General features: G+C 35.7%; 1 protein-coding gene across 14 annotated transcripts in view; it reads right to left on the bottom strand.

Moving 5' to 3' along the window:
- RBFOX1 (RNA binding fox-1 homolog 1) overlaps window positions 1-12267 on the bottom strand; it is a 719068-nt gene that overhangs the window by 338350 nt on the left and 368451 nt on the right. For 13 of the 14 annotated variants that reach the window (XM_065732354.1, XM_065732377.1, XM_065732372.1 and 10 more), the window contains one exon: window positions 11517-11558. The exons of the other annotated variant lie outside the window; for it this stretch is intronic. In XM_065732354.1, coding sequence (XP_065588426.1) covers window positions 11517-11558 — 42 coding nt within the window. Of the gene's footprint in view, window positions 1-11516; window positions 11559-12267 lie in introns of those variants that run through there. 14 annotated transcript variants of the gene reach the window in all.

Below are 12267 nucleotides of genomic sequence, written 5' to 3' on the forward strand. Positions count from 1 at the left end.
ATATTGATCTTTAGAATGTTGGGAATAGGCAGCTTACTTTTGTCTCTATATATATACATCAAACATCATAAAACAGCCAGCCCTCTAATTCTGTACCCACTTGCACAGCCACTGAAAGACCAATGAACTAGACAATGAGAACACAAACCTCCACATCAACCCACCTGGAGCCTTCAGACCCTATCAGAAATTTCATTCAGCTAAGTGAAATTGGATTCCCTGAGTACACACTCTCACTGATGTAAAGTTCACTTCTTCTGTCTGAAATCAAAATATTCACCCTATTGCCTATTTACATAGGATTCTACAATTCAGTTATTAAACTGGCTACATATTAGAGATGCTATGCTTACATCAGACCCTCTCTATAAGGAGGGATCCAGCCTGTACACTAAATATTTAATCTGTGTTCTGAAGCACTCTGAATTGATGCATCTTAATAATTTCCTAAGGGGTTCACATGGTTCACATCAATTGGATACTTTTTCTCAGCAACAAAACCTAAAGGTAACAATTTACAACCGCAGATACACACAATCCAAGAATGGAACAAAATGAAATGAAACGCATTACAATTTACTCCAAAGACAATGAAATTCTGGAAATATAATCTTTCTCTCAATTCAAGATATAGATTCCTCTTTTAATAAATTGGCAGTTTAGATTGGAAATACTCGCTTCTGAGTGCGTGTGAAAATTGAGATGAGCTTCTTTCCTCAGGAGGGAAATTCTCCAGCAGTGTCACAAGGAGTGATTGCTCTTCACATTCCAGCACTAACTCTCATTATCTCAGACAAGCCACTAACACAGTGGAAACATTTTGGTGCAGCTTGAGATTATTCCACAGTTCTGAAGCACTCCCCATGACAAAAGGTAGTTGAAACTTTCTTTGACTTGGACTAAAAGAGAGCACCAGCAAGCGGCAGAGCAAACATCTGCTGCTTTTTTGTCTTCAAACAAAACTGTGCATATAAATAAAAAGAGCAGCATCTCTATGACCACAGCCTTAGGTAACAGTATCTCCATTTTCTCTCGAACTACTTCAGTCTCTGTCAGAATCCACACACAGAGCAGGGATTTACACACAAAGTAAATTGCAAAGGCATCACAGTCACTAATTGCTTTTCACTAAGCAAGATCGCTATCCCACAATAACTCCGCTAAGTGATCATTATAAGTAAGCGTTGCAGCATTTCAAAAGGTACTTTGATTTTTTGACATACAAAACTTAACATGCCAATATGGAAAGACTGCTGAGAACACTCAGAAACCTGTGCCAAAGCATATGTCACGTACAGAGCAAAGAACAGTAGCAAGCAAGGCTTGTTTCCCATTATGACCTGCATGTCAAGCAAGGGAATGCTAAAGGAGAAGAGTTTATTAATGCAGCCCTTTAAAGACAGACAGACTCAAGCCGTTACTCTGTCAGCCTGCACAAAAGCCCATACGAGCACCCTGTGGTGACATTCTGTGTTGTTTTACTCTGAGGATTAAACTCAGACCCAGCCTGTACAGCATTTCCACATTAGTTCAGTGTTTTGAATTTATGTCTTCAGTGATTATGGAAGCTGCAAATTGAAATATGCAGTTCAGAAATCATGAATCTCTAACCAAGCATATTCTAAAGGTGTTTTATTTTATTTTATTTTATTTTATTTTATTTTATTTTATTTTATTTTATTTTATTTGGCCTCAGATACTTTTTTTTAAAGCTTTTTCTCTGGTACAGATTGCAATTTTTTTTTTGTCCTTGTTCCTGAAATGGACAGGAGGCAGCACTTAGCCAGGGAACCGAAGTGCACTCAGTGCAGCTCCAGCACCAAGCCATGCAGGACGATGCCCAGCTGTGCAGCTGAGAGCTCCAGAACACATCAGTACCGTGCTTCAGTTTCAGCGACAGAACAAACAGAACAATAAAGAAATGTGGCAAGCATTTGGGTTGAATTTACAATCAGAGAACCATGAACCATGGAATGCTTTAGGTTGGAAGTGACCTTTAAAGCTCATCTAGCTCCAACAGACACCTGCCACCAGATCAGGTTGCTCAAATGGAATACCTAATCACAGAAGTGTTAATAAGACAGTTTCTAGAAATATTTTTCCTTCTACAATTTCATCCCTTTAAATGTATTATTAAGGGTGGGTTATTGAGGTTTTGATGGAAAAGGATGAAAGCCAGTTCTTTTGACTGATACTATCACAGGCCTTTAGACATGGTGAAGGAGCTCTTTATCATAGCAGTTTTCTCAACTCCCCAAAACTATTCCTGATGGAGGTGGTGTAAAGAGACTTAATTTCACTTCACACTTCTCCCCAGAAGTTACACATCATTTCATTCTTCCCTTCCCACTCCTTCAAGTGTGGAACTGCTGGAGGAGACTGTTCAGCTCCTCAGGAACACAAAGCAGTAGCAGGGAGGAAGGGGAAGATCTAATTACTGCAATGAGAAATTTATTACTGGAGCATTTTATTAGAATTTATTTATAATGATTCTTATCAGATGTTTGAACTGACTGCTGTTCACTGATTCATGAACACTACGGACCTTTCACGTCACCTCTGGTTTCGTCTACATAAATCATTTCTGGTCTACAGAGTAGTTTTCCAGTATTAAAAAAAAAAGAACAATATGCAAACTTCTGTGAATATAAAAAAAAGACAGTGTTTTTCATATCTTTATATAATTGGTTTCTTCTAAGTCACAGATGCCTCTAAAAACAGTAAAGTTATTTCTGATAATAGAATGTGATCTTCTATGAATTAGGATAAGTCTATAATATCTTTTCAAAAGAAGCAATCAGTGAAAAACCATTTTTGGCTATTTCAGGTCAGTCAGAGGAACCATGATGTACTGAGTAAACTGTGGAATCTACGTATAAATATATATGCAGACATTAAATCTGAAAATTCTATAGTAGGCATCCCTTACTATTTTCAAAGTAGCAGGAATTATCTTTTAAAAAGCATTATGATGGAATGTGCCAGCTGGATTTTACCACAGCACTGTGACAATAGCATTGGAAGTCAGGAGAATTTTCATTAAAAAGAATGGAAAAACAAAAAAAAACAAAAAAAACAGTTATGGTATCGAGGAAAAAAAAATGAAAGGGTAGAAGAAGGAGAAAGAGAGAGCTAACTGGTCCCAAACTCTGATTTTTTCCATCATGTGCAGCTTTTAGATGCAAACGTATATGCCCAAACATCTATGCCTGGAGAGTGCAAGCAGAGGTATCAGTGTTTGAAGAGCCTCCATGCCATGTAGAGAACCAAAGATCACTTAAACAACCAAATACAGTTGTGACTGCATCATGAAAAACTGTAGGAATAAATCTGGAGATTAAGTAGTCTACCTTAAAATTCCCAGGTTGCTGCATTATGTAAAAACGTACACCAGAAATCAAGGATGTATCTGAACCTCAAACTGTTTGGGAGCAAAGAAGGTATCTTACCCTATGCTTGTAAAGTGCCTTTTATTTATGGTGCCTTAGAAATGGTTCTTAACAAAGATGAAAATGATAGTAGAAAGCAGTAGTTTGAACGGGGGAAGAAAAGGAGAAATAGCACATGCTGTAAGGTATAGTATGTAGGGAAAATCAACCAGAGAGAAGGACTAAATCAAGTTAATACAACTATTAATTACGTGCTCTTTGGAGGGAAGCTGCTATCAAGAAAGTGACCTTGATATGAAAGCTTTTTTTTAAATGTTTTAACTTTCAGTATTGTACTGAAGGAGATCTTAAGAATCCAAAGGAGCAGCTAACTACTGCATGAGAAAGAAATGCTGCAAGCTGCCCCATTGAAGCTATGAGCATAGAGAAACTGCTTTTGTCCATTACCTATGGATAACAGTCTACTTGGCATTTGATTTCATACATACAATACTTCTTTAGTTATCTCTTTACATAAGAACCTAAATTACCAGCATTAGCAGGGCATGAAAGATGCACTTGGATTTTGTATGTGCCTCTCTACTGACAAAGTACACAACAGCAAAGAACGTGGGGGAAAAAACATCCCTAAGTCAAGGACAGCTTCTCCCAGGGGTGAGAAAGAACAAAGAATGTTACAAATCAGCAAAGCATTTTTACCTTTCTCAGCTTCCTGGTGTATAAAATGGATCCTCTAGATCTCATGCTACAAGGATAAAAATGCCCACATTTCTTCCATCTGGAGCAAAAGGGAGGAACCAAAAAAGGCTCTACTATGGCCACACATGGATGATGCAATCCTTACCAGCAATTCTGATTTTTTTATTCCATTCATTGTTTTTCACTCTTAATACGATAGAAAACACATTTTACAAAATCTGTCCTGATTTCTTTTTAAAAGGTACCACAAATAACTTGCTCAGGCAATCACCCCAATTATGCCTTAATTTGGATTGAACTGAATTGATGTTTTGGCAATTACCTTTTCATACTTTCTTTGCTTGGGAAGAATAAAATGAATTTTATATTTCCATCATCTATTCTGTTTGCCAGTAGTTAGATACTATCTTCAGTCCTAACACTGAAAGTATTAAAAGATTCGACCTCAGTTTCACACCTAGGCTAAGACTGTATTTTTCACAAAACAAATGAGCCTAAATCTACTCTCTAGTTTCAGTGTAGGAGGTGAATAGTTTGAAATATCTATGAGAAAAAAATCAAAAACAAAAGAATAATTGTACTGTACAATTTTCCATACAATGATAAAGCTGTAAAAGACTTACAAATGTGTTCATATAATGAATCCACAATCTTCTGCAAAGCCTGTTGTGAAGAAAAGTCTCTATTTTTCTGACATTAACAACTGGTGTCCTGTTGCTGGGCTAGTAGTCTGAATTGTTCAGACTGGTTATTTAAAATAAATAAATATCCCTCTGCTCTGTGTTTTGGGGGAGATCATTAAGTCTTTAAAAACAAGCAGTAGGAGAGATGCTTTATTCCCCAGATAAAATTCTGAAATATCTTCTGCATTTTCTTCATTAGAAAATGTGTCGTGTTTTTTTTTTTGTTTTTCAATTTTTCTTAAATGTAAAAAAAAATTACAAATGAAAACTAATAATATTTTTTCAACATGTGAATGCCATTTATTTTCAAGAGGTTTATTTTAATCCTATTCAAATGAAAAGGACGCATAAAGGGGAAAAAATTCCACATGTGAATGACAACAGCAGATTATTGCCTTCTTTAAAACAAAGAAAAAAAAGTTACTTTTTTCTAAAGCAACAAAGAGAAATGCAATGTGGCCTTTACTGTTTAAATATACTAGCTTCCAAAGTGATCAGTCTTTTGCAGTGGTTAGGTTGTACACGACTGCACTTCATCATGATACAACTGGAAAGCATCAAATAAGTAAGAGCATGATATCGTTGTTTGATGATTTACTGTCCCAAAGACTGCAAATACAGTAAAATTTGCAAAATTGCTGCCAAATATAATGTTGTTCAAAGTTTCACTGCACTTTGGTAAAAAGAGAAAAATTAATTACTCCCTTTCCTGTAGGGTTTGTTCATGCTTCAAGTAAATTTGAAATAAAAGCATTTTGGAAATTCTTTACTTGCATTCATCTTCTAAAAAGAGTAATAGTGCTACGCTTGAGTCCTGAAGACTCAGCTTGGTAAAACAATTGATTTTTTGCTTGTTTGCCTTTTTCTTTTGGAGAAGCTTATTTTTATTTCTCCATCCTGCTTCCTGGAGATTATGTAACGTTGCTTGGGATTCTGTTCTAAGAAAATCATTTCTGTTGAACACACAGAAAGAAATGGCTTTCGGTGCAACTTGGGATTTTGCTGCAGAACAGAACAACAGAATACAATTACTGTCCAGGCTTTCTTACCTTAAAAAAATTAAATAAAAAATAAAAAATTTAAGGAGCTATGAACAAATATACAGTTCTTTTAAAATGCTAGCATATCAACAGTTCAGAATTCACACTTTGTATAGGCAGTGTGGGGTATACACTGTCATATCTCTGTATGATTGGATTCTTAAACTATATTGTATATATAATAGATAATTGCATCTGTAGGTATATACATACTTGCTAATTTTGAATGCATGTCAATTTTTTCAGAAGGATTAACTTAAACTTGCAGCTTTGCTGTTTTGTTAGAGTTTGGCAAATGCTTAAAATAGCATAATTAGTTTAGTAGAGAAGTAATTGTGACTGGTTTAAGCTGGTAAGATGCAGAACATAAAAAGAAAATTACCACCAATATTAGAACACAATATTCATATTACAATCAATATTCTTTCATTCTCTCTGCTTCAAACAATATTGGTTGAAGGAGTCAATATGGCCCAATGAAAATGTCTTCACAACACTACATCATTTGGATTGTTGGTGTAAATTATTCTTTTCTCATTTAATATAGTATTTTCAATGCTTGTCTTGTTCCCCCTACAATCTAGTCACTCAGTTAGTTATTCAATATACGAGTAAAGAAGGACAGAAATTCACCAGCAAGTATAATTAAGGAGCACACAAAAATCCAGCCCTCTCCCACCAACCAATTACTGAAAAGCTTTTTGACTTTTTCTCACCTGGGCCTACTGAAAAAATAGTGTGAACCCTTCCTGCACATCACTAAACACACAATCCCCTGCCCAAGCCAGAAAGGCCTTATTGAAATACCATGGAAATATAAAACAAAACAAAAGAAACAAACAACAACAAAAGCCACCAAATACCAACAGCAACAAAGAGGAAGTGTATTGCAAAAAGGAGGCTCTCCTCTACAGCACAACATACATCCCATAAAATTGATGCTTGTCTCTCTGAAGACAAACAAGCTGCCACCTCCGCTCAAGCTTTCTGAATTGCATTATACCATTGACTCTAAAGCCACCTTCCATCTTGTCCATAATCACAGTTAAAAATGCACAGCAAGAAATAGCAATATACTTTTAAGACTAATTCTCAGAATGAAAGAAGCAGAAAAAAAACAAATATTAATCATAATAATAATAACATTATAATATATATCAAGAAAGGTGAAAGAAAATTGTGCAAAACTGGTTCGGATCATTTGTTTTTCCCTAAAATGACCTCTCAAATTCATACAGAATTTGACACACATGGGCCTTATGTGTGTTAAATAGGAGCTGAATTCAGCTCATGACAGCATGCATTAATTTCAAGGTGAAAATTTATATTAGATCTCTCAAATAAACCCCCTCCCCCCAAATTAGTGGTCGATTTACACTTCTTTTTCTTTAGATCTCATTTCCAATTTTTTTCAATTTTTATTTTTGTCCCTCAAATATGTCATAAATTACTCTATATGGAACTACTTGGAATGCAGAATGTAAGATCACCCAAATTTAATTCTATGTTAATGTGTAATACAGACAAAAAAAAATAAAAATAAAAACCATTAATCTCACCTACCTGTATCTTCACCATACACCCACATGGATGATGACACATTGCTTGCTGCAAAAAATCTACAGATGTTAAAGAAATAGATCATTTTAAGCCACTTCCCTAGCATGTCTGATGCGTGTCAATTCCTAACAGGAGGATGAGTAATTAACACACAGCAGATTGAGCAAACTCTAATGCCTCACTTTGGCTTTTATCCTTGTATCCATTTTCCCTTTGAGAGAGCAGTGTATTAGATCAGGTAGCCCCAGATTACTCTTACTGCTAAAACATACATTGTTTGCAAATGCGTATCAAGACATTATCAGGAGGAAAAGTGGGTGTTATTAATGACCAGAGCTAGTTGCTCAGTTTGACTGCATTATTTCCTCACAATAAGACAAGACAACATTGACTTATGGATCAGGCTTATACAGCTTCTCTTTTCCACGATTCAGGGTGGGAAGAGGTAGAGATAGAAAACATGGGTCCTTGGGTTCTTTGGCTGTCACATCACTTCTGCTTTGTTATCACCATAGTAAACTATTTCAACAAACGCTCAAAAATAACATCTACTTCACAAACCACTCTGAACCTGATTCTCTTCTCCAGTTGTTTGGGTTTTTTTTCCCTCTTCCCTCAGCTAAGACTCATTAAAAAAATAAGCATCTGTCAGCTGGCTCAGTTTACTTCCTTAGTGCAACAGAGGAACCTTGTACATAAAAATCATCAGAGAATACTAATACCACAATAAAGAGCTTTAAAATGTTTCTTTACAAAGTTTCTGTCAAATAAAATCTGCACAGCTAAGCTCTTCACAACGACATAAAGATGGCCTGTCAAATTAATATAGTGAATGAAGACAAAAAGAAAGCTAAATATTGCAAGACTGTGATTGCTTTAAAATGGTGCTGGACATAAGTGGATTTGCTTTTGTTTTCTCTCTACCTAGCAAACCTTTAATATAGTTTTGGTTTTAGAGCATATTGTACGTATGGTATGAAAGGCAAATAGAACAATCCTGAACCTAAAAATTCCACTTATCTCCTTGAAAATCAGAGAACTAGTTCAATTATAAGCTGACATTAAATACGAGTTGATAGTAGGATCCTGTGTTTCACATACCAAAGGCCAGAGAAGGAACTTTGACAGCATATAATGCACCCATTTGTGAAAGAAGCTGTTAATGAGAGCAATAACTGGATCATTTAATATTTTAGATCACAGGAGTTAATCACACCCTTTACCATCTGACTTTATTGATACTCACAGGAACATCTAAAAAAACCTTCTAATGCTAGTGTTTTCTATGCCTACCTTAAGAGTGACCATCAAATACTGCTGCATAAGGACCAAATGCATTCATTTATATGAAAAAAAAATCATACATGCAAATACAGATACAGTTCAATTTAAACAGTTATATTGAGTTAATAATGCAAAATCATTTCTTAGTTGAAAGGATGGTTGGGTAAAGCTCAGCAAAGCTTAAGCTACTCTAAAAGTTTAAATAATGCCATTCTGTTATGATAAAAAAATAATCTGAAGTCAAAACAATAAGGTTCAGTAAAAGCAGATTTCTGAGGCTTTCAATATGTTTTTTTCTTATACCAATGTGAACTGCGCTTGTTTCCACCTAAGTCTGGCATCCTAGTTTTCCTCACAGACTTGAATAAGTCTCTAAGATTGCCTTGTTGATGTTTTAAAGTCTGTTTTTAGCCCCAGTTATGAGAATAAAAGCATTTTAAAAGTATTTTGAGCACACTGTGAGTTCTGGGTGTATAGAGGTCATTTATAACGCTTCAGAATGACAATTACATTAAGCTACACACAGCAACTCATAAAACACTAAGTAGGAAAGAGTAGGAAAGAGTCAAGGAGGATAGGGTATAACTGTATAGGAAGGGATTTATAACCAGGATCAGAGAACAGAAAACAGAACCAGAGGAACTAAGCAGTATCATTACTTTCTTTAAAGTTTCTTTAAAAATACAAAGAGCAGTGTGTGGACGGAGTTGGACAGAGTGATAGTCTGGTGGCTCAATTTCCCTTTAAAGATACGTGTATTTGTTTCTAGTACAACTTCATTTAAATGAAGCCAGAATAGAAAGCATAAATAAAAGAAATTACAGTTAAAAAAGAAGAACATTAATGATGTTGCATGGTAAATAGCAAACTTTCCAAGGGGAAAAAAATGGCAGAAATGCTTTCAAAAATTTTGTTTCAATTCAGATGGAAATATGTTAACGTCATCATGTGTTATGTATACAAACTGGAAAAAAAAAAACAAACAACAAAGACAGAACAACAAAAACAAATAACGTGTTTTACAGATGCAATTCCCATAGCTTTTCACCACAGCTTATGTTAGATGAGCACTCACTGAAAAAGTTCAAGTACAAAGCATTAGGCCTAGCTTCAAAGCTTGAGTACATACTTGATAATCAGAATTGCCATTCACTGTTAATATCTAATGACTGGAGGCTCTAATATGAATAACATTTCCATTACAGTAAATGAATCATAGAATCATAGGGGTTGGAAGGGACCTAAAGAGATCATCGAGTCCAACCCCAATGCCAGATTCCCGGGGAGTGGTTACAGGCTCTGACACTGTGGGGCAGTGAGCTGCTCACACGGCTTGGGAAGAGCTGTGTCTATTTGCAGCCTGCCACGTAATAGGGACACCCAGCAGCAGTGGGGGAGAGGTACCTAATCTTATGGAAAACAAACCAAAACATGTCTCTAACCTACTAAGTTCCACATGTGTCATGAAGAGGTGCATCTTAGTGTGACACAAAAGCACCATAAGCCCGGAGCTCATCGCTAGTAGATATAATGGGTAACAGTGGAATAGAAAGATACATTAAGCTCTTACTGCAGCACATTTCATTAATAAATTACAAAATCACACATATTAATCTGAACAAACAGTTGAATGCTTTCTCCCCTTATATTTCAGGTTTTTTTAATTCTTAATTAAAAAAAAAAAGTAATTTAAACATTCTTTGCTCTTGTGGCATCACCACCTCTTGAAGACTGCCCTTCAAAGTACTACAGCAACGTTTTAACCTTGACAGCTGCTCTGATGAGATATTAGTGCTGATAAAACAAAGCTTCTTCATTCCACCTTCAGTGCAAGAGCACTGCAGTCACAGAGCAGCAAGAAAAGAACCAAGAACAAGATCGTGATACATCATTCTTGCATAACATGTTTTCCATGAATCATACTGTAAATATGTAGGGAATAGATAAATGTTTAAGAACACTGAACAACTTACTTTAAGACTAGAGTACACTCCTTATGCTGGCAGATCATGCAGGCACTGTTGATGCTTAGTAATTACAAACAAGAAATGTTACTTTTTCTATTTCCAAAACTGTTGAGAGCCTTCAGGCCTGACACTTCTCAACTTGAACATGGAATTTCAAAATGCCCTCATCAAGTGGCACTAATAAGGGTAGCTCCATTAAGCGACTCTTTAGATGATCCCTCCTCCAATCCCCATCAAGAAGAAAGCTCTAGTGCCTTTCCAAACAAACATTATTATCACATAAGTAAATAGATGTGATGAAAAAACATCTGAAGAGATACGTAGCATTTGTAGAATTTAAAGGGAGCAGTGAAAAAGGCTTGTTGAAAAGAGTCTCCTTTATATGGGAAAATGGGAAGAGAAAATAAAGATTTGAAAACTGGGTTCAGGAAATCTATCTTGTTTACACAACCAATATGCACACGAAATACTTGAACCTCTTTTGCCAGTTCCTGCACATTCTTAGCATTAATATCTATTTGAAAGCACACATACCACAAACAACCCAAAGGACAGTGTTTGCTTGTTTGAAACAGACTGAGAAGTGTGGTGACCTTTATCACTACTAAATCTTCATGCTGAGTGTGAAGCAAGTTCCCATAAAGAGGAATTTACAACCAATCCTAAGTTATGGAAATAAACCTGCATCTACTGTAGCTGTTTTACATGGAGATATTTACAACATTTACCCACTGAGATATTTACAACATTTACCAACAAGCAAGAAATAAACTGAGCTAAATATGTTGAACTTTGTAATTATAATAATGAAAAAGCAGTCCATCTCTATGTTAATAGTAGAAACTAGATTCTGCTTACTGTTTTAAAGAACATTTTGCATGTTGTTGCACTTACCCTTAGTTGTTCTCTTTCACAACTCATCTGTTGATTTGAATTCTGCAAGAGGAAAGAAGAAGAAAGCTTTGAAAGCATAGTATTCTTGCAACAACAAAGCCTCTAGGTCCGCACAGAATCATTACTGCAGAAAAAACATTTTTTTTCATTTATTATTTTATTTAACAAAGGTCAAACTAAATAATACTATACTCCACCATATGCCTGAAGTACAAACACGTTTTTGAGACTTAAATACATGAATATTCTTTAAAGATCTCACTGAGAGTCCAGTTTGGACAAAAGCTTTCCTTTTTTTCTCTTTTATAAGAGATCCTTGTTATATTTTGGAGTATTCCACTGCAAAGATACCATAACATGTTCATGGCACACTTTAAGATATAAAGACATAAGAACTTCAAGAATAAATGAAATGAATTGGCAACTTCCAGCTCTGACCTGGTACACAAATAACCTTAAAGAAGACTGGATTCTAATATCTTTTAGGAACTGCTATGTCTATGAGAAACGTTGGAGTGTGTGATTTGGTTGTTGAACGATTACCAGTTAACTACCTTGCTACCAATTACCATCAGATACAAGTCGACCGTCAGTGGCAGCACAATTTTTGAAGGGATTACCTTGCCAAAAAGAAAGAGGCAGCTCCTCTACAAAAGAGCTCAAAGAAACTGAGCAGTAGCACTGAAGTGCTCAGTTCCAGCTTTCTAGCTCTCTGACTTCTAAAGCAAACCTGCCATGGGCACCTCTCGAG

Source organism: Cyrtonyx montezumae, unplaced genomic scaffold (assembly GCF_038088225.1).
Source record: "Cyrtonyx montezumae isolate F1298 unplaced genomic scaffold, pur_monq_1.0 scaffold_16, whole genome shotgun sequence".
In the NCBI taxonomy this organism is placed as follows: Eukaryota; Metazoa; Chordata; class Aves; order Galliformes; family Odontophoridae; genus Cyrtonyx; species Cyrtonyx montezumae.